The sequence below is a fragment of the Carassius gibelio genome, chromosome B10, assembly GCF_023724105.1.
Source record: "Carassius gibelio isolate Cgi1373 ecotype wild population from Czech Republic chromosome B10, carGib1.2-hapl.c, whole genome shotgun sequence".
NCBI lineage: Eukaryota > Metazoa > Chordata > Actinopteri > Cypriniformes > Cyprinidae > Carassius > Carassius gibelio.
The window spans coordinates 24656475-24683440 of record NC_068405.1 but is presented as its reverse complement, the minus strand read 5'-3'; the positions used below and the strand labels follow the sequence as shown (position 1 = coordinate 24683440).

The window sequence follows — 26966 nt, the reverse complement described above, 5'->3', positions numbered from 1 at the left end:
AAATATCTTCATGAACATGATCTTTACTTAATATCCTCATGATTTCAGGCATAAAAGAGAAATGTATAATTGTGACTCATACAATGTATCGTTGTCTATTGCTACAAATATACCCCAGAGACTTGAGACTGCTTCGGTGCATACATATATACATTTACTATGAATAACTATATTGTGAAAAATTAACATGAAAATATTTTAACACTGTTAACACACTGGTCCCAGACCTGTACGTCATCTTACACTGCATCATGTTTGTCAACAGTCAGCTGTATGAAGAGAAACACGTTTACAAATGCAGTTATGCCCTAAACCTCAAGATACTGGAGCAAAATATTGGCTCAAACTGTACATGCTCTTGCCCCTGTGTGTGTGTGTGTGTGTGCAAGCTTACATGCATGTGTGTGTGTTTTAGTGAATGTGTTGTTCAGTGTGTGTGTACCTGGTATTTGGCGATGAGTTTGCTCTTCCAGAGAGTGTGTGGGACGTCGTGCAGAGACAGACGCAGGTTGTGTGTGCTGTCTTTAAAGTTCAGAGACTTGGGTTCGTCCAGCAGCTTCCCTCCCATCTGCTTCTCCATCTGAAGCACCTCCTGACGGACACACACACACACACAGGAAGTCCGTCAGCGCTCAGCAGGAACACACACGTCACACTGTAGCGGTTCTGCGGCGGCTTCAGTGTCCAGGCCTCACAGAAATCAGATTCATATCATTGTTTATACTGAGATGATGCTGTGGCGTGCCTGCTGACACCTACACTACATCTGCTGCTGACACCCGCCCACACACACACACACACACACACACACTCTCAGTGTTGATGAAGCGACTGTGAAACTTCAGTTAAAGGCTGCTCATGGTTTCAAGTAAATAAACAAGTCGTGCCGAACTTTTAAAGTCAATAGAGTTCAGCTACAAACTATCAGCAGAAACAAGTTCACTTTAACAAAAATAAGTTGTTCACATTCTTAGTTAACTAATATTCTTTTCACTTTGATTTGATTGAGACTTCGTCGGTGAACTTGTATAACAAATCTTCCTGTGTGACTAAAGAGAACCAGCCTGAGCTTCGTGAAGCTGCGTGATCAAACCTTGAGCGCGTCCTGCGTGTCGTCCAGACAGTAGACTCTGATGTTGTACTCCAGGACGGTGCAGCTGACCGGACCGAAGATGGCCAGCTTCAGTCTCTTAGCGGCGGCGGCGCTGACCGACTGACCCACCAGACAGTACGTGCCCAGCGTCTCCGTCAGGATGTGACACGCTTCCTCGTCCATCTGGATGTAGCAGGGAGTGGTGAAGTTCTCCTCGCCCACCACCACCACGTCCTGCACACACACACACACACACGTTTGTTTCTGTGTAAAGTGTGTTCATCCCATAGGTGTAATGGTTTTTATTCTGTAGAAACTGTATATTCTATGGCCCTTCACCAACCCTACACCTAACCCTAACCCTCACAGGAAACTTTGTGCATTTTTACTTTCTCAAAAAAACTCATTCTGTATGATTTATAAGTGTTTTGAAAAATGGGGACATGGGTTATGTCCTCATAAGAACCCTCTCCTTGTAATACCTGTGTCATACCCATGTCATTATACACACACACACACACACTCTCAATCTCACTCACACACACACACACACACACACACACTCACACAAACACACACACACAACAAACACTCAAAGACACACACACACACACATATGAGAAATACATTTATGTTAATGTTTGTATAAGACTAACTATATTATAATATGATCATCATATATAATATACAAATAATTATTCATTTTATATTATTATATAATAATATATCATAATATTTCATATAATAATAATGTATATAGCCAATACTATAAATTACCATTAAATTTAATTTTAGAAGAAAATACAAAACTCTCTCTCTATATTTATAACATTTCACTAAAACCTATCCTTTATCTCTGTGAAACAGACCACTACAGATTATTGTTTTACTTGTACTTTAATGGTTTATATTATTATCATTTCTGATGTTTCCACTCAGATTGGCCACCAGCAGTGTGTGTAAAGAGCAGCTATATCTGTGCAGTCAGTCTGTGTGTGTTTATGTGACCTCTGACCTCACGCTCATGCTGCTCTGTGACCTCTGACCTCACGCTCATGCTGGTCTGAGTGTGTCTGTAATCCTGACGCTCGCACCAGCTCCACACTGTCATTAATGTCATCCCATTACAGACGAGAGAAAAGGAATTAAAATAGTTTATCGCCGGCTTGGCTGTTAAACAGCTCTGTTATGACTGGCCGTTAGCTGAACGGATCCTGAGGGAGCGCGGGATCTGAGTGTTAGCGATAATTAGCAAACAGGACGGAAAACTGGGCTAATGCCTCCAGAATGATTTATTTACTCCAGCTCTCAGTCGAGCTCGTCTCTCAATAACACAACCCAGACACAGACACAAACTCAGTTTCAATGATAACATACTATATAACATGAACATACTTCGATTCTATTACAGGATTAATATATTATATAAAATATGATATATAAAATATTTGCTTTTAAAAAATTTATGTATATTTATATATATATAAAATATAAAATTATATATATATATAATATATACTATTTTTGTTATACAATTCTAGATTTTTAACACTGCATTTTTGATTAGGTGATGTGATTGCTATTAATGTTACCATTGAATAGATTTATGGAAATGTCAAATTTATGTTTATGTACATTTATTTTTTAATATATTTTTAAAGCCAATGCAGCATTTTCTCATCACAGCCGATGCGCTCGTCAAATTCATGCAAGTTTCTCTCTTTATTGGAAAATAGACTCCAGAAAAAACAGTGAATTCATAAGAGAAAAACAGAAATGCTCTAAAAATGAAACACATTTTGTGAAGAGCGCTCGGCAAACACATCAAATCAAAGAGTCGGCCACGCTCAGCGTGATGCGAGTGGAAATATAATATTTACAGTGCAGAGAAATGAATGTGGAAATGACTGGTCTCTCGTAAGGATGGAGATGTATTTTGAAACGGCACATTATTGGTGGGAAAGCAGTATTTACGAGCCATGTGAGATCAAGCACACTCATCATCGTCTCCACAAACACACAGATATGATTGTGCTGCGCCTGTCAGACTGAGATGCAATCGATGGTTATTTCTTTGTTTAAAGGTCCAGTCACAGATGTGGCGTTATTGTCTGAGTATCTATCACAGTCACATCCTTCAGTAACAGCATATTCCTCAAACACTGAGAACAACAACGTGTGAGGAATATTCACTACTGCACAAACCTGGAAATACAGACCTTTGCAAAAGTAATAATCTCATCGCTTAAAGGAAAAGTGCAACCAAAAATGCTAAATATGTCACTGATGTTCTGCATGTTCTGAATGATGTTTTAATGCAGTAACCAGCAGACGAAAAATAGGACAAAAACATGTATCATTAAGTCATATGACTTATGAAATTTAAGTTGTTTTTTATTAAGTGCATGAAAGTGCATTGCATAAATTAATGTGGAACACCGAATTTGAATATCCATGAGTGATGTGGTTTCATTAAAAGGGTGAGTCCCCAAAAAACACTATACTTGTATCAAGTCATATGCATTTGTTTTAACTACCTGGAGTTTAAGTCATTATGCACTAAGTGCAGGAACATGCTTCATGCATTGAATAAATGAATGAAGAACACCAATTTTTTATATGCATGAGTCATAAGGATTAATCAATAGGTTGATTCCTCAAAAAACACTATAAATCTATCAATTCATATGACTCAAGTTCTTATGCATTAAGTGAATGAACATGCAATGCATAAATGAATGCATAATATCAAATTTGAACAATTATGACTGTGCATGAGTCATATGAATTAATTAATAGACTGATTCACAAAAGGCAACAAATGTGTCAAGTCATTTGATTTTTGGTTTTATGAATGGAACAGTAGGTTAATTAGCAAAAAAACACTATCAATCTATCAAGTCATATGATTTGATGTTTTAACAAACTGAAATTGAATTCATTATGCATTATGTGCATGAAAATGCATTGCATAATTGAATCCATAACATTTGAATATGCATTAGCCATACAGATTCATTTATAGACTGATTCCCAAATTTGTGTTTTTTAAATGAAAGAAACAGAAATTCAAGTCATTATGCTTTACATGCATGAAAATGTGTTGGATAAATGAATGCAGCACACCTCATTTGAATATGCAGGAGCGTGCATGAGTCATATGGATTATGGTTATGATACTTTAATGCAGTTTTTGTGTAATTTTCAGGAGCTTGACAGCATCCACCTCCACTCGATTTCAGTTTTGGGTCAACTATTCCTTTCAGCCCTCATTTAATCCTGATACCCTCTTTTTTGTGCATTTGCTGACCAGGTCAGAGCTGCTTTCCTGCGTGTGACCTGACGGGAAATTTAAAATCTTTTTAAATCAAATCTGCACTTAATTTATAATCAAACAGAAGAATGCTTCTGAAGAAAACAAACATGCATTTTTCTCTGGATCAGATTATGCATGCACACAGGGACCGAGCGTGTGAACAACGGGCCACAGAGTCTCTGGGCAACAGGAAGTGCTCATTATTTCAGGCCAAAGAGAGCCAGAGATGGAGGGAAGAGCGCAGGACGAAATCCATTTGACAAGAGTTTATCTCATCTGAAGACAACAGGACGGCTCTCCTCGTGAGCAGCTGAAGGAGATCCAAGACTATTTCATGTTTGATAAGAGGAGACAAGGTCACAGACTGTTGCTAAGCAGCTCAAGAGCAGCGCGGCTCTCTCTCTGTGTGTGTGTGTGTGTGTGTGAGTGTGTGTGTGTGAGCGCTGACACCAGAGATAAACACACTGCTGGTAAGACTCTTATTATAACTATAAATATAAAATATCTGCACATTCACAGTGAGAATAATTGGTCTGCTCAGTGTTTTAGTATTTGTATTTTTTCATCTACTTTTATCATTTTTTCTTTTTAATGTTTAATATTTTAAGGGTTTATCTTTTTTATTTCAATTTAATTTTAGTCATTTTAAGCATAACATTTTTAATGGTCATTTAAGTTTAAGTTGGATTAAGTTATTCATATAATATTTGCTCTATACTTTAATTTATTTCAGCTTTATTTTAATAACAGAAACTTGTTACCATTTTATTTGTTATGATATCATATATTATATTTAAAGATTTTAAGTCAGTGTTTTATAGACATTTCAGTAAGACTGTTTATGGACAAAACACACATATATATATATATATATATATATAATTTGTTTTTTTTTTCATTGATAACATTTTTACAAATGTTTTTACTGTAACAATAACAACACTTGGTTAATCAGGGTATCAGGATGCACCACAGTGTTCTATGAAGTGCATCTGAATACTGCGGTAAATGACTGCGGAGCTCATTCAGTGTCAGCGTCTGACTGTAGTGTGCTGTGAGTGTGATGTAATGAGGGCTGTGAGCGAGCTGTTCTGGGAGTGTAATGAGCTGGCCAGCGTGGTGCAGTGTGTGATGATAATAACAGGCCGAGCGGAGGAGAGTTCACACTCGCTCAGATGACCAAATGACAGGCCGGCGGGGGGCTAGTTTGTGCTGAGTGTGAGTCGTGACAGATGTCTGATATCCAGCTGGACACGTCCGGATCTCTGCAGGGCGCCGCATGCATGACGCATGTAAACACACACACACACACGTCTGACCTCCAGTTGATCAGTCCACCAACCACAGTCACAACACACACGCTATTAATAGAGAAACCTGTGCAACACGTCTGCTGCAGAAACGAGACTCGTTTTATTAATACTTTGAGTTTTTATAGTTTATTTTGTATTTTTATTCTATATTTGATCATTTTTAAGAATATGTCTATATGGTTTATTTTTTAACCCTTTATTTTGATAGTCCACTTTAGACATTCCACTAACTACAAGTAACTTTACAACATTTTTTTTTTTTTTACAAGTATATATTTACTCCTAATCTGATGTGTGTTCAGGGTTCACACACGTCATTTTTCCAGGGATTCAGGGTGAGCAGATTTGAGTGTGTCTGGCCCCGCCCACTCACCTCCCACTGGCCCTGCTGTGATTGGCTCCTGAGCTGAATGAGCCAGTCCTCGCTGTCGGCCTCGGCGCAGTGGTGCATGGTGATGATGACGGGTCGAGTCAGGAGAGCCCCAGGAGGACCACAGCTGACCACTGGACTCAGGACCGTCTCCTGTGTGTCGTCCACCTGCGGCCTGGACACACACACACACACACACACACACACACACACACACACACACACATCATCAGCACCTATGGATCTCCACTTGCTCAGACAGGCTTTAACACACACTTCTACTAAATCTCCTAAACTAACGATACCGTCCGCTGGTGTGGACGCTAATATCGTTATCTTTATAGTCTTCATGCTTGGTTTGAATGGGGCTTAATTCTTGCATAAAATAATAGTATTCAATAGTAATTTGTAATTTCAAAGTTTAATTAAAAAAAAAACCTGATAGTTCCGCTCCTTGATTCTGATTGGCTGAGCCGTGTTCAAAGCTGTTGTGAAATACTCTACAAAGTAACAAACACCTTTGTTTACTTCAGTGTGTTGCTCGGCAACCACTTTGTTGCAACCACAACTGATTCTGAGGAGCTGCATATTTTTATTATCATTACACTTTATTTTGCTATGAAAACATTTAAGGTTTTAAGTTTAAGTTAATTATGTACCATATATTTTTATTTATTTAATCAATTTCTACACTGATTAATAACAACACTGATACTTTTCTTTACATTTTGCCTTTTTGTATATTTCATATTTTTTTATTTATTGATTAGTTAACTAAATATAACAAAATAATTAAAAAATTACAAATTATAATGCTGCCTTGTAAAGTTATTTTCTCTTCCTTATTTTATTTCAATTAACATTTAAGCCTTTTTTGTTATGAACTAAAACTTTTTTTTTTAATATAGTTTTATTTTTGATTAACAATAATAAGCCTGGTTTTTCCTTTCAATGAAAATAGCTGCTTAAGTCTTAGCTATTTAAAAAAAATAAAAAATTGAATGTTTTTATATTTCCCAATTTAATTCATATTAGTTTAATATTTCAGTAATTCATTATCAAAAAAAAAACCTGATAATCTGAGCACATTTTACATAACACTATTTCTAATTCAAAATGTAATGTGCTACTTGCTGTTTGTATTTAATTGTATAATTTACTAGCAATTTCTGAGAGAAAGTTGTTTCCACACCACACTTGTGTGTATAACAGTTTGTATTTGATGTATACAGTAGCAGTCGACTGCATGACTCTGGACTCATCTGAGCAGCTTCATGAAGAGCTGAGCGATGAAAGAGCTGTGTTTGTGTGTGAGGTTCAGACTCAGAATCCCCTCGTTAGGACGTTTCTCAGAGCAGAGCAGACGTTTACCTCATGCTCTCCTTCCTGTGAACCGTCACGTACATCTCATAGACACGGCCCTGAGGGATGGCCCCCGCTGGCACCAACAAGCTCACGCCTGCGGAGACACACACACACACACACACACACACACACACACACACCGTCAGTATGCCATCCCATGACCCCTGTGACCTCTGTGACCCGTGTGTGACGTTGTGACAGAAACAACATACAAAATATGACACTGATAATCTCAGGTAATGATTATGTGCTTTATTCAATGTTAAAAGTGTCTAATATGAGTTTGAATATTATTTTGCGTGATCTTTACAGCCATAGTGAAAGCAAAAATAGATATTTTACATCAGATCTTGAAAATAAATTTAAGCCAACTTGTACGTTAAAGAGGTGAACTCACAGCATCACTGATTATAACGAGATATATTGTATTTTAATGCATTGCGCCGTGCTGCTCGAGTCCGGTGCAGATAAGAAATAAGATAATGTAGGTTCCTAATGCTAAGTTTATGTCTATTCATGCCACAATATTTGAAATTAATGCGGGTCCATCTTTTTTCACTCACGGGACCTTGCTATTAATACAAATAATAAATAATTGCTACTAAAAATCTAATAAAAACAATACATTTTTATCTCATATAATAAAAAAAATAAATAAAAAATACTACTTTTAATACTATAATAATAATGCATTCCAGCTCAATTAATTATATATTATGTATTTATACATATAAAAAATATAAATAACTATTATATATAACAAAAACAATATTTTATCATTTGAAATAAATTATTTTATTGGTATTAATTTCTTTTTGATGGCTAGATCTGAATTTCTGAGTACCAATAAACTCCCACATGCGGACACAGTTAACGAGGCGTGGGAAATCATCGCTTCGCTTTCCTCGGGGAATAGTGATGAAGTGCTGCTGTATGGCTGGTTATGAATGACTGTCCGGCGTCAGACGGAGAATGATGCTCCTAATCCTGTTATATATGTCAGCGGTCGTGCTAAGTCACTTTGAACACTGCTTCTGGCTAATTTATGAGCCTCTCGCGGGAGCTGTAACACTCACGAGGAGCGTTCAGAGAGATGCACTGAGCTGAGAGCACACTGCCATCATTCACACAAACACACAGAGACTACACATGCATGTGTCTGACTGAGTGTAATATAACTAAACTGCTGCATCGCAAGGCAAACTGTCACCAGGTCACACAAGAAATATATAATTTGTATTAAAGAAATTTAGTCTCATTATTATATATGATAATTTAAGCAGTACATTTAATTGTATTTATTATTATTAGTATCATCATTATGTTGTTGTTTCACTTACATGTATTTAATTTATTATTTCAGTTCATTAAAGGTAAATATATTACATATAAATGGCACTATTAATATTAATTATTAATGCTAATAATAAAAGCACAAATGCACATTGTTAGTTCATGATAGCTCAGGTCCATTCAATAATACAAGATAAAACATTTGATTTTAATAATGTATAATACATTATAAAGTTAACATTACCTATTCTATAAATGCTTGACATATTCTGTATTACAGTGTAATTATGCATTGAGTGCTACATGTATGCATTATAAATTAAGCTTTTTTAATTATTTAGTCTTTCATTTATTTTGATTTTTTTATTTATTTATTTATAGGTATGGGAATATGGGAACAATATTGTTTCCATATTCTCCTGTTTTTTTTTTTATCCTATCCTTTGTATCCTAAATAAGCAAGCCTTACTGTAAATTTTTTTTTTCATATCGCAATATATATAGACGGAAAAACTAAATATTGCAATGGGAGTTTTTTCAAATATCGTGCAGACCTAAAATAAATATTTTGTTTTACATAACTAATTTAATATGTTTTAATAAATATATAATTGTTATGAATTACATTTTCTTACATTACAATAATGAGAATTTGAAATGTGTTTTATTGTCATAAAAATTTGTTTTCTTATATTTTATATATAATGTAACACTGGAGTAAAACATGAGCCGGACATGTTTTAACAGGTTTGTGAGAGTTTGTGCTTTATTTACAAAAAAGCAAAAACTGCACTATTTATATAGTAATAATAATAATTATTATAATAATACCAACAGTAATAATAAATGTTGAGATTACCACATTCTAATAGTAACCCTATGAAATCTGTTTAATTCCATTTTATTTCCAAATTGCGATATTTTATTTTTTTGGATTCTGTTTTTTCCATTTAAAATTTTTCCTCCACTCCTTTTTAATAGTTAAACTGAAGTTTATTAATCATAAAGCAAGCCTAATAATTTGAAATCATGAAACTTATACATTTTTACATCAATTTAATAAAAGTTAAACAAAACTTACATGATTAGGGGAAATGTTTTTTTTTTCTCACCATATTTTTTTTATAGTTACCAAATTCTGTTTAAGCATGTCTAATTATTTAGAAATAAGAAGTAAGAGTATCTAATGAATAAGTACTAGGATCACATAATAAGTACTAGGTTCCTGGAAATACATACTAGTATCTCAGAAATAAGTTCTAGTATTAAATATATAAGTACTAATATCACATAAATAAGTACTGGTATCTAATGAATAAGTATTAGTATTACAAAAAAGTACTAGTCTCTAATAAATAACTACTAGTTCCTAAAAATAACTACTAGTATCTAAAGAATAAGTATTAATTTAACAGACAAAAGTACTAGTATCTCATAAGTGCCAATATCTAATAAATAAAAACTAGTATGTAATAAATAAGTAGTATCCTCTAATAAACATGAAGAATAAGCACTAGTAATAGAACAGATACTATTAGCTAAAAAAAAAACAAGTTGAAAAAAATAGTAAATGAATATAGATAGTAGTAAGTTTTATAGATTAAATGTTAAAACGGCTTGCCATACAGTCTTTAGTGTGTGTTTATGGGTCAAGGCTGTATTTTTCTGTCACACCAGCAACTAGAAGCCACAGATCTGTACTGACCTGAGTTGGGGACGATCAGATGGCCCCCGAGAGCATTGAAGGAGCCAAAGGCTGTGCACGAGGGGTCCCAGGAGCGCACCAGCGTCTGTGTGCGGCGGCTGATGGTGTCGCTGTCGATCAGCGCATGCGGGAGTTTGGGGGAGAGTTTGGACGAGATGTCAGACAGGTCCTCCTGCGGCGTCACCAGACCGGACGAGTTGTACACCTTGATCTTCAGGTTGGGCAGCGGGTCCAGCAGGGGAGAGTTGGTCATGGGGATCTTATCAGAGACGTCGTGTAGAGCGTAAACCGGACCTCTGTACATGGCAGCAGCTGAGGTCAGGTCCGGAGGAGCCGTGAGCAGATCCGCTACACACACAAATAACACAGATCTCACACATCTTAATCTGAGCTTTTACACCTTAACCAGCTGCTACAAGAGACATGTGACACAATAGCTATGCTTCCATCCAGAGATTCAAATTAAACTAGACAATTGCAATTAATGTAGTTGCAAATTAACTTATAGCTAGTAGATTTTTTTTTTTAATGCATTTAGCAGACGCTTTTATCCAAAGCGACTTACATTGCATTCAGTTGTGGGATTCAAACCCACAACCTTGCGCTTGCTAAGTAATGCTCTACCACTTGAGCTACAGGAATGTTTAAAGTGCATCCACTAAAACTATTTAAAATATTTTGGTTCACTGAAATAGAGCTAAAATAAAATAAAGTGTAAATGTTAGATGAAAAATGTTGAGCGAAATTTTAAAGACAAAATTTGTACATAATGACAAAAAAAAAATGAACAAAAAATTATATGAATATATTCATGTTAGTGAAATACTATAAGGGTTTATGAAAAAATAATTAGAAATCTTGCCTCGACAATCAGCTGAAATAAGTTAAAGCATCAAAACAATAAATACATAAAGCAAAACTGAAAAATAATACTATTAATTCAAAGTAATAATAAAACGGCAAAAGCTAATAAAATTACAATTAAATTTAAATATATTATAAATATAATTTAAATATATAAAAATAAAATAAAATCAATATTAATATATTCATACAAACAAAACACAATGTATATATAAATGTATAATATAAATTAAAAACCAACTTTTTTGTTCAATTAAATATAGCTGAAATAAAATATAAATATTAGAATATAACAAATGTAAATGTTTAAGCAGTAGAATTACTAACTGAAAATAAAGAAAAACTCAAACTGAAATAAAAACTAATTAACTATGGTGGCAATAGAAAAAACGAATTTAAATTAAACTGCATATTGAAAATAAAAATGCTAAGTTCTATTAACATTATATCAATATGAATAAAATATGAAACATTGCATAAATGTATAATATTATAAGCAATATAAAAAGAGAGTTGTATTAACATTAATAATAAACTATAATAGCATAGAAATTATACTAAAATAACACTGGTGTGACGAGACATGTTGTTATTTTGGTTTCTGTTTTCGTGCCGTGATTGGCCTAAAATCTTAAAGTTCTTTGCACCAACCTGTGACATTTGTTTAGCATAAGAAGGTAAACATCACGAATGCATCTGAGGTTAATCTAGTGGCTAATATTTATTTGTGGCATGATAAAGCGCTTCTCCCTGAAGAGCTCCATATATTCAGGGGCGAACAAAGTCATCATTAGTCTTTTTCCTCGTTAGTCGCTCTCTCGTTCTGGCAGACAGCAGCGGATGGAGAGCAGATGCTGCTTTACCCTTCACAGGTACACTGATGAATATTCATGAGCGAGCGGCGAGGGGGCGGGGCCTCACCACTCATTCACACTACTGTTAAACTGACAGAGCTAATGAGACTCCATGACAGCCATCTAAAGCTATTCCTTACTGTCCAAATGACATGAAAACACAATCACAAAATTAAAGAAAAGAAGCTGATGTTCTGAATTACAGGAGATCACCTACTTCACAAATCTGACATCATTTACTCACTTTCATGTCATAATAGATAGATATTACTCAAGAACAATTATGTCTAAACAACATTGGACCCCATTCACTTTTATTATATGGACAATCTTTTCGGTTTCTCAGAATATAATGGTGTCACTTTGGAATATTTCAGGTTATACTATTAAAGTTTATTCTTATTTGTAATTATTATTTAGTATTTTTTGTTTTCATTTGAAGTTTTTTTTTAATTTAACAAATTTGACTGTCTTGCCATTTTTAAAAATATGAAATTGTATTAATTTCTTTATTGTTTATTATTTCTTTATTGTCGTTCATCAGGTTAATAACTTATTACAATTAGTTTTTAAAATAAGTTTAAAATTTAATAAAAAAGTGTTTTATTTTAATTAATTTTAATTAAGTTTTTTTTTCTTCTATAAGTAAACCTTTTTTTTTTTTTTTTTTTTTTTTTTTTTTACAGTTTTAGTTAACTATTATAACCCTGGAATAAGAAATGTGGAGTTTTACAGTTTTAAATTAATTCAATCATTTAAAAGAAAAGAAGAAATATGAAATGAAAATAAATTAACAATATATATATATATATATATATATATATATATATATATATATATATATATATATATATTTTTTTTTTTTTTTTTGTTTACCCCAGCATCAGAGAACTGTACATTTACAGTTGTGTTGTTAAATCATTCATTTATTTATTAACTAGTTTGAATGGATTCATGTGTTTTCAGAAGGGATCATCCTCTGTCTCTTGGGCAGTATATAGTTTGTGTGAGTCGACGCTGATGTGTTTTGCAGCTGGAAGTCTCTTCAGCCTAATTTCCTCAGTTTCCCCGCCGCTGTCGCTCTCGTTACTCGGGCTGATGGGTAATTAACACTCAATGTGGCAGACAGACGCAGCTAATTACAGCGTCATGATAACATGCAGATCGCTTTGACATGGAGGTGACAGGCTTTCTAACGTCCTGCGTCCTCCATCATTACACTGACACACAAACACAACACCACCAGCTCACTGACAGAAGAGTGCTGGGACTACTAGTGATCTCAATAACTAGTAGCCAGTGGGTTGGTTAGGTGAGAAGTTTTGGATCAGTAAACCCCAACCAGAAATATAATTTACTGAAAAGCAGCTATTAAAAATATCACAGACCCACCAGTCAATCTCAAACCTCTTTTGTGAGTGAATTTATTATATTTCTCTTTATGTGTCACTGTCACTGGAATGATTTTTTACTGGCATATATACTACCATTCAGTAACATTTTCTATGTTTTTGGCTGGATTTATTTGATAAAAAAATTCAGTAAAAACAGTAAAAAAATATGAAATATTATTATAATTTAAACAACTGTTTTCTGTGTGAATCTGTGTTAAAGTGTAATGTATTTCTGTGATGCACTGCTGTATTTTCAGCATCATTCCTCCAGTCTTCAGTGTCACATGATCTTCAGAAATCAGAATAATATGATGATTTACTGCTCAAGAAACATTTCTGATTATCATCAATGTTGAACACAGTCGTACTGCATGATATTTTTGTGGAAACTGTGATGCATTTTATTTTTGAATGAACAGATGAACAGAAAGAACAGTGTTTATTTCAAACAGAAATGTTCTGTAGAATTATAAATGTCTTTACTGTCACTTTTGATCAACTTCATTCATTCTTGTTGAAAAAAGTATTTAAAAAGGATATTTTAATTTTTATTATTATTGATAATATTGTTTTTATGTAAACAAAATTTTATTATGAATAAAAAAATTACATAATAATAATAATAAATTGACCAGTTCAGTGACTACTTAGATTATTATTAGTCAAATTATAAATTTTTAGTATGTAAAAACCACACTCCTAGAGATATAAAAAATGCATAATTTGACATAATAATAAAACCAATAATTAATTGACTAGTTGGATGACTACTTAGATTAATATAATTTGTCAAATTAATATATTTTTCAAACACTACTGTTAAAAAAATATATTAAAAAAATTACTACTACAAATAAATTATCAGCAAAAAAATAAAAGGAAACAGTTTTCCCTCAAACTTCTATTTTGCTGCACCATGATGGTTAAGTTTAGGAATGAGGTGGATTAAGGAATCTAAAATAAGGTCACATTAAAGTGTGAAGACATTAATATGTGCTTCATAAACAACTAATATGCTAGTAATATGGATGCTAATCAGCAGTTAGTAAGTAGTGAGTATAAAGAGTTGAGTGAGATCCGGGTCTGGTACCTGTGCGTGCCGTCTTGATGTTGACCGGCTGGAAGCCTCCGTTGAGCGCCGACGAGTCCATGATGTCCGAGTCGAAGTCTCTGTGGTTCTTCCTGTAGACGAACAGCGCCACGATGACGGAGATGACCAAACACATGATGACGGCGATGACTATGCCCACGTACAGAGCCACATCATCAGTGCTGGGGGCCGCTGGACACACACACACACACACACACATTACAACTGTGTCAAATTAGGAGGAGATTCTCTCTGCGGTACAATATCAGTCCTCACTGATGTTAAAGCAATGAGCCCCAAGAAGCCGTGGTTTACGGTGAATTTATAACAGCTAAGGGGCGTTGTTAGGCACGACGTGAAGCTTTAATAAAACGGTTATTCCACATACATAGCACGGTTTCACTGAATAAAACGGAGCAAATAAAGTGTAATGATATTAATAAGAATAGTGTAAACAATGCAGCTCCTCAGAAACAGTTGTGGTTGCAACAAACTGGTTGCCAAGCAACACACAGAAGTAAACAAAGGTGTTTGTTACTTTGTAAAGTCATTTAGAACAGCTCAGCCAATCAGAATCAAGGAGCGGAACTCTCCGTTTTATAATAACTCCTCTTTTAATATAAAAAGGTCTACTTTTACAAATGTAAAAGCCCGTTCACACTTAAAGTGAAGTAAATGTGGCTCAGGCTGAAGGTAATGTAAATGCAGGTCTGTACAGTACAGAACTCAAGCTTTCACACTGAAGTCGGACTGATTCATTCATTCAATATGAGTCACACATGAATCATCACGTCTTCTGCCCACCAAGATCCAAATAAAAAGAGAAAGCAATCAAACCAGACAATACCAAGTATTTTGCTGTTTTCAACAAGATAAAAAAAAAAAAAAAGACCAAAAATACTGTAAAATGACTGGTATCATAATAAATGTTTTGTCAGACAGCGTCAGATCTGTGTGTTTCTAAAGCAGATGAACGTGAGTCTATGAGAACATAATGCTGCAGACCGATCCGGCCTTTCCTCACTTCATTACGGACCACGTCTAGAATCAGAGACATCTCTGTTCACGCCGTCACTCCTCACGTCTTTTTCCACCCTCAGCTCTTTCCGTCTTGAAAACATCCCAGTGATTATGTGGAACGGAAACTGGCCAATGCTGCGTTTGACAAGCCGTCATTAGAAGCAATACTCTGCTCTCATTTCCATAGAAACAGTCGCTTTGTTCCCGCCGATAATTGTGGAAAATGCAATTTTCCTGTCAAAGCGGTGACGAGTGTGGAAACGGCTGTAATATAAAGGTGTCAGCAATGGCAAAACCTCAAGAAGCCATTGATTCCTGCATCAATAGAGACGCCCTCCAGACTGAGCAGTTTAACCAATGCATGCTCCTGACTCTCTCGTCTGCGCTTGTATTGACCTCTGAGATCTGAAACACTGGACGTGAGGCACAGATCGAGTGAAACTGAGCTGTGATTCCCTCGTCTAGCTGCAGAGGGCGCTATCAGCCATCGATACATGCAGCTGACGCATTACATCAGAGCTACACACTGCATGCTATTCCTACTACTGTATCTGTGTCTGCTTCTTCTGTTTGCATTGATTCATTAGGATCAAACCATCGAGATGCATGCCAAAAATTATGTCCATTAGGCTTGCTTTCCAGTAAAATGCATAAATATAATACTTCAAATAAAATAAATTTACTCAAAAAGCAACACCACATATATTTTAAGAGGAGTGTTTTTCATCTTACTGCACTGATTGTTATTTATTTATTTTTACTTCAAGTATAAAAATCTACCGGTGCAGTGAGACGAATACTGACGAAGAAACAAGTCTTGACATCTGATGCAACGTTGCTTTCAGAGTGGACCTACTTGTTTTTTTTTTAGGATTTTGTAGATATTTGAACTCTTTATTTGTAAATTAAAATAAGATGAGGAAAAATTTGGTGAGAAGGATTTTCTTTAAAAAAAATGTGATGATGTGTGTACTCTATTATCTTTATATTATGTGTCCTGGTTAATGGGAGATGTGAGCTTTCATTCAGATGAACCTGAGCTCTCGCATCAGCAGCCTTCCTTTGATTAAACGTGCGTGTGTGTGTGTGTGTGTGTGTGTGTGTGTGTGTGTGGCTCGCCTAAGAGTGACTCTGGACACTGTGTGTGTGTGTGTGTGTGTTAGCATGCCTGCAGCTGCTGCACTTTTAAAGGTAGCAGCAATCAATGTCACGATCAGCGCCGCACGACCCCTCGTCGAGTTTAATCACTGTGACATTACGAATTAATCTCACTAATGTGAACGCTGCCCTCTAAAAGCAGTGGCTCTGACCTGCGGCTCCACTCCAGCGTCTGCGAACACAAAGAGCTGCACATCTGAACATGCACGCAAATCCAACTCACATTTTACTTTCTTAATTGAGCTTGTGATTTAAAATGCAAAAAATACAAATAAAAAAAACTCCAGGTTTGCTGAGCTTGTTGGTTTGGCTTAAATTTTTTACGATTATATAGCAATGTGACTATAAATGATTATTATATAAAGATTTTTTTAAATATTAAATTAGAACTATTTAAAAAAGCATGCATTTAAAAAGAGGTACAATTCTTCGTCTAAATATTTATAAATAAATTCTAAAAATTAATGTGTTTTAAAAATAATTAAAATAATACAAAATAAGAAATCTTAAATAATTACTATTGTTTCTATTGTAATATTTTATTGTAAAATTTAGTATGTAACTAGTAAAAACAACAACTATTATTATTATTAAAAAATAATAAAGAATGAGATATTACGATTGTGATCATTTACTGTGAAATAAAAAGCCACTTAAAAACTATTTTTACTACTACTACTATTAATTTTATAATTATTATTATATTACATGTTATATACAAATCTTTGTATATATTTTTTTTATTTAAAAGTATTTAATAAACAAAATTATATATTTATATTTAACTGTGAAATAGAAGTATTTAATAATAAAATACAATAATAATACAATAATAATTTTACTTTAGAATACAACAGTAAAATTACAATGCTAATATTCCAAACTTTCTTCACAAAAGCAGTTGTTCAGCAGGAAGTTCACAGTCAGATATAAAACAGGCTTAAATACATCAATAAACACCTTCTTTTGTGCAAGGAGGAAGGTCTATGGGTTTAGAGCAATATGAGTGTGAATGAATGATAATTTTCTCTTTTTCTGCCTGAAGAATAGCTCTAAATGAAGTCCAGAAAGTGGAGGGATGGTGAAGTGGATCTGTTTGCAGACGCGTGGAGAGGAACTGATCCTATCGATCTGTGTGAGATCTGACAGAGCCTTTGATTATCTGCCAGACTCCTAAACCCGGAGGAGGCACAGCGACACAGAGAAAGAGAGACAGAGAGAGAGAGTGAGAGAGAGAGAGAGAGACAGTGAGACAGTGAGAGAGAGAGAGAGAGAGAGAGAGAGAAAAAGAGAGCGCGAGCTGACCGGCCTGCAAACACACAGATCTATTCCTGGTCAGCCGGACGACACGGATAGACCCTCATTTCTCTCCAAACTGAAAGGTTTCTGTATTATTCATAAACTTCCACCATTATGCTCCATGATGCACAAATCTATTCCTGGTCAGTCGGCTGACTGCTTAAATGATACATTAAAATGAGAAATGTTTCTTGCCTACTAACTGAAGAACAAATTAATTATATGTGCTTTATTGGCATGACAATTGTTACAATGTATTGCTTAGAGGTCGACCGATATTGGATTTTTCTGATACCGATAGCAAAGTTACCAATTAATACCAATTAATTAACCAATAGTTTTTAAAATGAATACTGAATGATAAGCTAAAATAGTGCTTTATATACAAAAAAGTAATAAGTAGTAGTAATAATAATAATAACAGTAATAGTAAATGTTGAAATTACCACACTCTAATATGGCTCTATGAAATTGGTTTAATTTTTTCCTAAATTCCATTTATTACTAAAATTTTCTGGATTCTTTTTTTTCCATTTTAATTTTACTCCACTCTTTTTTAATAGTTAAATTAAAGTTTATGAATCATATAGTAAGTCTAATTAAATTAATTTGAATTAGATTGGCAGGATTTTCTGTCTGTCTCTGTTCGTGTCTAAACACACAGCACGTGCTGACAGTGATTTCAACCACTAGAGGCCGCTCTCGCTCTGTATAATGAAAACGATAACCGCTTGTTCCAGCAATCAACTATCGGTGCCGATTAATCGGTAAAACCGATAAATCAGTTGACCTCTAGATTGCCAAAAACAGTATCTAATTAAAAGATAATATAAAAAACAGATACTTAAAACAGTATCTAATTAAAAAAATATAAAAAAACAGATACTTATAAAAATATAAAAATAGTATTTTATTTTTAACACACACACACACACAAACACACACACACACAACACAAGCTTCTAGAGACACAAGTCTGAAGTAATGAATTTGATAAAGGGGTACAGAGTCAGTGCTGGTTTTGTAGGCAAACATCAATTCCTTGAATTTTATGCGAACAGCTATTGGTAGCCAGTGCAAATTGATAAACATTCATTCTTTTCGGCTCATTAAAAATTAATCTTGCTGTAGCTTTCTGGATTAACTGTAAAGGTTTGATAAAACTGGCTGTAAGACCTGCCAAGAGAGCATTACCACAGAACAAGAGCTTGAACCAGGAGCTGTGCAGCATGTTCCCAAAGAAAGAGAAACTCGTCTTTAAAGAAAGCAAGCAGTGCTGCTTCTGGAGTAAATTTATTTAGTTTGTAGTATTATTTCTCTGTTCCTGGCAAGTCGGCTGACATGGATACTCCCTCGTTTCTCTTCTTGTATTATTCATAAACTTCCACAATTACGTCCTCCATCTTTAATGACGATATCAGGGTAAATGATGACTCTCTACAGGAGTGTAAAGCTGATTGTATTCCAGCCCGTAAGGACTCGGCGAATGATGAAAGTCCTCCGATATCATCTGAACATGCAACTCTCCCATACGGCAATCGCACTTTGATGATAAAGCGGCACACTTAGCAGAGCAAGCATTACAATGTATCGCTGAGATTAATACATTTCTTTGAACATTTGAACTTTAGGTAGAAAGAGAGCGCGTGTGTGTGTGGGTGTGTGTGAGAGACGAAAACAGGGTGGAAATAAAAAGCATTATTGAGCGGTTTAGCTGGAGAGACGGCCGAGAGACAGACACATTTCCTCAGCCAGCGATCACAGCAGCCATGTGTGAAAGAGACGCCCAGGGCTTTAGGACCATAGAGGAGCAACACACACACACACACACACACACCGCTTCAGAGTTCGTTTCATTAACATTATTAAGCTTTAACTTAATTTGGTTCTTTCCATTTTTCCATTTACTTCATCTTATTTACCCTCTGTATTGTCTATTTCCGTACTTCGAAGCAACAGATCACTGAGAAATGAACATTTTTGTTTCAAGCATTCCTTTAAACCTGTATGACTTTATAGAAGAAACATATTTTGAAGACGACTGACTTTCATTGAAGAATAATGTGTTATAATGACGTTATAAATGTTAAAAAAAGAAAGAAAAAAGACAGAATTTCATTTTTGAGTGGATTATCACCTTAAATGTGTGGTATTAATGGTTAATATTGTAAATAAACAGCTTGAACCAGTCTTAAGTGTTTTTTGTTAGCTTCTCTGGTCAGTTTTGCTGGTCTCAACATGTCTAAATTGGTTTAAATGGTCTTCCAGGCCCAAAATCTCTCTAAAACAGCAAAACAGACCCGAATTGCTGACCAAATGATTGTAGACTAGACAGTCTAATGTGGTGTGACGCGCCTAAACTGGTTTAGATGGATTTGTAGGGTTGATATAAACGAAACAGACCAGACTGGACAGTCTAAGGCGGTCTGTTTACCTAGTCTGGACTCTTTTGCTTGTATCAAGCCTAGGAGTCGATCTAAGCTACTTTAAACAAGATCTAAAATGGTTTGCCGGTTCAAAGTGATTGGGTCAGGTCATGGTTTTAGAAGGGGTTAAGCTTCTGTGACCATCTAATTCAGCTTAGACCAGCAAGCCACCCAAGACTCTCCAGTGTACAGAGTTTCGGTCATGTATTCTCATCTTTTACTTGTCTACGCTGATGGAAACATGCATTCTAGTTTGTTTGTTTTCTGGGTTTAAGACTAGGTGACCATCTAATCTAGATAAGACGGTCAAATCACCTGATACTGTCTAGTTTTAGTCCAATTCTCTGCTTGTTTTGCTGGTCTCAGCTGTTCTAAGCTGGTTTAAATGGTCACCCAAGCATAGATACAAGCCCAAAACCCTTATAAAACCAGGAAAACAGACCAGACTACATCACCAAACCACTTTAGACCGTCTGGTACGGTCTGTTAGGCTTCAAGCCAAGAAGTCCATCTAACCTCCGAAAACGATCTTGTCTAAAATGATTTGGTCACTCAGTCAAGTCTGTTTTGCTGGTTTTAGAAGGGTTTTGGGCCTTAATTAAGTCTTGGAGATCATCTTAGTTCAGACTGAGCTTAAACATGTATTCTTGTCCGTTTTGCTGGTCTCAGCTGGTCTAACCTGGTTAACCCTTTTAAACCAAGCAAAACAGACCAGATTGGGTGACCAAACCACCTTAGACTGTAATCAAGTTTTGGAGACCATCTAAACCAGTTCAGACCAGCTTAGACATGCAGTCTAGTCTGTTTAGTCACCCAATATGATCTATTGTCTGTTTTTAAGCCTAGGTGACCATATAATCTTGATCAGCCCATCAAACGAACTTAGACTGTTTAGTTTTGGTCACATTTTTTGTATGGTTTTAGCAAATCACATTTTCTGGTGTGTTTTATTGGTCTAAGCTGGTTAAAATGGTCACCCAGGCTTGATGCAAGCCTAAAACCAGCGAAAAAGAATATAGTATGTGACTAAACCACTTTAGACTGTCTAGTCCCGTCTGCTTTGCTTGCATCAAATCTAAACTGTCTTGTCTAAAATGATTTGATCACCCAGTCTGGTCTGTTTTGCTGGTTTAAGAAGGGTTTTGGGCTTGAATCAAGCTTGGGAGATTCTCTAAGCCAGTTTAGACTAGTTTACACTGCTTTTTCAGACTCTTAAGAAGGGAAATGAGATGGTATGAAGAAATAAGTATAAGGAGGAACTGAGAAGGGTTTGGAGACGCATGCAAACAGAAATCAATGAAATGAAGGACTCACATGGATGTGGCAGAGCATTGCTCTTGTCTGTGTGTTCGGAGGACTTCTGATATAAGGAACCTTTGGGAGAGAGGGAGGGATGGAGGGTGAGGGGTGGAAATCAAATTCAACACAATCGGATTGAACAAATTGAAACAAGCCAACAAAGACATGAGCGATGAGGGCAGCGGCGGACGATTCTTCTCCATTTGGTGTCACTTTTAGCCTCTCCTGGACTCTTTCTGCAGACAAACGACTCGCAAGTGAACACAGCCATTCGTCAGCCGCGTTTTAGTGCTTCATTAGGACTAACGAGCCAGCGGGACGGATGGTTTTACGCTGATAAACAGTCCTGGAGTCAATGAGACGAAAGCACTCGCAGCTTCCCATCTGACACACGGACACGAGGCATCAGCTGAACTCTGTGAGCTGGACGCTAATGTAGCATGAGCTACGGCCCTAAATCACTCGCACACCGACTCCAGGAGACTCCAGCGTTTCTGCGTCTCAAGAGCGCTGCAGGGCTGCATTTACATCAAACGCTTTCTCTCCTGCATCTTCTACTGAAGTGGCATGAATGAAAAGACGCCGAAGTAGAGCTGCACGAGTCTGGACAAACTGAGAATCAGCTTTTTTGTTTAAAAATTAAGAAGCAGTTTGCATGAATGACTCATAAATACTTCATTTGTTTGTTATTAGAGTTTTCTGTCTCTTCATATAAAGTATAAAGGTGAAAGCATTGGGACAAGTATTAGGTTTCATGCTGCCAAAAGTTGCACGAGATCTAGTTTCTGGAAGAAAAAGCTAGCGTTTGCCCTTGTGTTTGTCATGCCCTTTCCTCAGATCGATATGTCAAGAAAATGTCATCTGTCTGTGCGTTATTTAAGCAAAGCCCTGAAAAGCAACATCATAACAAAACAAGACACCAACGGAGCGGACGGGCGATCGAGCGAGCGCACGCTTCACAGCTCCAGCGCCAAAGGTTAAAACTATAGAGAAAACACTTTAAATTCAATCTGCAACTGCAGCCGAAACACAATTTGAGCACTTTACAAACTCAAAAAGCAAATAGCTTTCTAACTCGGACTGGAAGATGCCATTAGCGCAGAGGAAACGTCCCATAAACGCTTCCTAACGGCTGAACCCGTGCTCCTGCCGGACGAGCTGAGTTCACATATCAAGTCTAATTCATGTCCAATGATATCTGCAATAATGTGCGCTTTCAGATAATGTGGATTTCTGCTAAACGGCCGCTGAAGCCGTCATTAGCATGCACATAAGTGGTTTCACCCTTTTAGCTGGAGAAAGAGGGGAAAATCAATCAGGGGAAGTGAGCCTAAATCTATAACGTTATGGGTTTTATATTCCTCACAAACTGGCCATCAATCTGAGCAGGACAAATGCTCCCACAATGCATTTCACCGGGAAAATAGGAAGATTTAAATGGCAGAGAAATGACTTCAGTATCTGAGATCACAGTCGTTCCTGAAAGCTCAGATATCAGCTCAACCAACACTTGCTTCAGGACGCAGACCACAGCCATAATCTTATAAAACTGATGGAAGAAACCTGGTTTTAAGAAATTATATTAAGAAATGCTTCTGAGTAGCTAATATCATTTATACACCAAATATATTTATTTTACAAAATAAAATAAACAATTTTATTTATTATAAATCTTTCTTTCAATTATTTTATTTAGTTATTTAACTTAAAATGTATTATAACTTATTTTATTTATATTTAAAAAACATAGTTACACTAATAATAATTATTTGGGGGAAATGTGATTAATTGTCACAATCCCAAGTAATCTTATATTACTTTATTAATAATACATTTTATTTATAATGCACTTTTTTTTGTACCCAAAGTGCTATAAACAATTAGAAATATACAAATGAAATACAAGGGAAAAACAAACAAAATTAATCAATACAACTGAAATAGAAAAATAATCTCAACATAAGCGATTTTAAAAGATACAGTAGGTTTTTCTTTATAAATATTTGCGCTATTAAACAATTAATTGCGATTAATCACATCCAAAATAAAAGTTTGTTTACATTAAGTATGTGTACTGTGTATATTTATTATGAATATATAAATACACACATGAAAGTATATATTTGTAAAATATTTAAGGGCATATATATTTTTATACGTATATTCATATAGTTTATTTAAATTAAATTTATGCATTTAGCAGACGCTTTTACAGTGCATTCAGGCTATCAATTTTTACATTTCACTATTATATATAAATATATTTAATATATAAATATACAAATTTTCTTAAATCTATACATGCATGTGTTTGTATTTATATACACATAATAAATATACCCAGTACACCAGAACACTAATGTAAAAAAAAAAAAATATTTTGGATGTGATTGTGATTAATCGTTTGACAGCACTAATATACATTTAAAAAACGTATGGTGAAACATTGCTAAAGTCTGAAAACAAGATGAAAAAGAAAACCGCTGCTTTACATTAGAATAATATTTCAGAATTTTTTTACTGTTTATAAATGCAATTTTAACTTTTTATTATTAATGCAATTATAATGATAATTTCAATGCATCATGGGAAGATTTATAATTAAGTTAGTAAAACTGAAGAAACATTTCTGAAGTCAAAGCATCATCAGATGCACACAGACTCTGATCAATACTCTGATTAACACTCGCTCATCATTTATATGCTAAAATCAAACAGGTAATTAGATTCCTGATTATCATTAACGATGTTTGACTCAGTCTGCTCCGTACCCCTGGAATTTTCTTTTTCACGACCTAATCAAAATGAATATGAAACTCCGGATGCCTCAACAAACACATTTATTACTGAGGAAACACTTTTGTTTTTGCAGCCTGCGTTCTCGTTTTCAGAGGGAGAGAGAGAGAGAGAGAGAGACACAGAGAGAGAGAGAGAGAGAGAGAGAGAGAGAGAGAGAGAGAGAGAGAGAGAGAGAGAGAGAGAGAGGATTAGCAGATAAACACGGCCCGTGAGAGAAACATTTGGTTTCAAACCTCCTCTGGCCTTCACAACCTCTGCATGTATAATCAATAACAGACAGCAGAGACACGAGTTACTGTTTGACTGGATGAACTAAACGGAAAAACACGGGAAACGATCCCGTCCCGACCGCAGCTGGAACACTTGACATTTTCCCAGCGAGCTGCTGGAGCACATGTGAAGCCTTTGTCATCATTCAGTCACTCGTCAGACTCGTCCGCTGTTGTTTTTACTGCTTCACGCAGCTCTTTACCATGACTGCTGCATGCTGGGATCCAACACAGACAAGAAACTACGAATATAGAAGAAGTCTGGGGTCTTTGTCCTTCGTGGATCCTGACAGATCTCTATATGCTTCTACTGCATGGAAAAACAAGGGCAAAACCACTTCTTTTGTGTTTTACAGCAGAGAGTCTAATACAGGTTTGGAACATGAGGAATGATGACAAAATGATGCATTTTTTATATGAAAGGCCTAAAATCAAACTTGACTGAGGGGTGTGGGCCTAAAATAAAGGTTGCATTATATCCAGTTACAATTAAAATTTAAATAAACTACACAAAAAATAATAGCTTGATGCATTTTTTTAAATTAAGTTTTTGCAACTACAACAAAAAAAGTTAAAACAAAAATATCAATTAGAAATAAAGATATGCTTCCATGGCATTTAATTAGACTGCTTTTTCACCATATTCAATTATACTCTACTAATTAATAATATTTATATAAGTGCACTACAATAAAAAAAAAAAAAGTTTAAATAAATGTATTTTTCAAATTCACATGCATTGTTTTTTACATTTGTAACGCAAAGATAAAACAAAAATAAGACAAGTACATCTATTATATTCAACAATATTATTTTAATTTATAATATTTATATAAACATACTATATTTTTTACATTTAACCATTTACATATATATATATATATATATATATATATTTACATATATATATATATATATATATATATATATATATATATATATATATATATATATATATATATATATATATATATATACGCATATGTGTTTGTAATTCTCTAATATTGTTTTTACATAAAAATAAAAAAAAAGTTACAAATGTCGATAAGAATGTCCTGGGGTTTTTTTCTCCCTATTTTCCTTTCTTTCTTTTTTTATGACTTGGGACTGCCAAATCAAACAACCGATTGCTTTAAATGAATGATTTCAGAAGAATAACAGCTAGAAGAGTTTTTATGTTCTGTTTTTCCACTTGCATGATCTTAAAACATCCTCTGAAAGAGAGGAGGACTCAGAAAACCAGCTTGTCAACACGTTTAATTACCTTCAGAAGAAAAGCAGCTGAGAGAGTCTGAGCGGCTGTGATTTTCCTCTCTCTCCGTCTCAGACTCCTGCGCTTTTAAAATAGGCTCCAAATCATAGTAATCATAGACGTGGAGCAATTATGAAACTTTGTGTAAGTACGATATAATCACTTATCATTATTGTAAATATAGCTGCTGAATGCTGGACGGCGTGTGGAGTTTCTTCTATATTTACACGACCAACATCTGCCTCAATCCAATCCATCAGACCACAACAGAGTTCTCCATCAGGCTGTAAGAACAGGGAAACATCCCTAAAACAAGACTAGAGCGGGGGAACCCGTATCTGAGAGGTGATATGGGATTTGTGCATGGTGAGAAGGTCTGTGTGAGGAGGAGGAAGAGGAGGAGGAAGGGTGGCACTCACTCTGCATACAGAGCCCATCCGTACAGTTCTTGGACTGCAGCACCGTTCCCTCGCAGTCCTTGCCGCCGTTTTTGGGAGCTGGAGCGCTGCACTCGCGCCGTCTCCAGTGAGTGCACTCTGTCCCACACGTCGACCACTTACTCCACTCCGTCCACAGACCGTCCACTGCAGGAAACACAGCACACAGTGACCACAGACCACACGGGGTGTATTTGTAGCAATAGCCAAAAAAAAAAAAAACATCGCATGGTTCAAAATTATAGTTTTTTTCTTTAATGACAAAAATCATGAGGATATTAAGTAAAGATCATGTTCATGAAGATATTTAGTAAATCTCCTACCGTAAATATATCAAAACTTAATGTTTG

General features: G+C 35.3%; 1 protein-coding gene across 2 annotated transcripts in view; it reads right to left on the bottom strand.

The window, feature by feature from the left end:
- Positions 1-26966, bottom strand: part of LOC127966355 (netrin receptor UNC5C) — a 142580-nt gene that overhangs the window by 5177 nt on the left and 110437 nt on the right. The window contains exons 7-14 of one of the 2 annotated variants that reach the window (XM_052567267.1): positions 26599-26763; positions 21875-21934; positions 14658-14849; positions 10456-10803; positions 7464-7551; positions 6096-6267; positions 1094-1327; positions 443-592 (exon numbers count right to left, since the gene is read on the bottom strand). In XM_052567267.1, coding sequence (XP_052423227.1) covers positions 443-592; positions 1094-1327; positions 6096-6267; positions 7464-7551; positions 10456-10803; positions 14658-14849; positions 21875-21934; positions 26599-26763 — 1409 coding nt within the window. The remainder of the gene's footprint in view (positions 1-442; positions 593-1093; positions 1328-6095; positions 6268-7463; positions 7552-10455; positions 10804-14657; positions 14850-21874; positions 21935-26598; positions 26764-26966) is intronic. The other variant, XM_052567268.1, reaches the window with a different exon arrangement.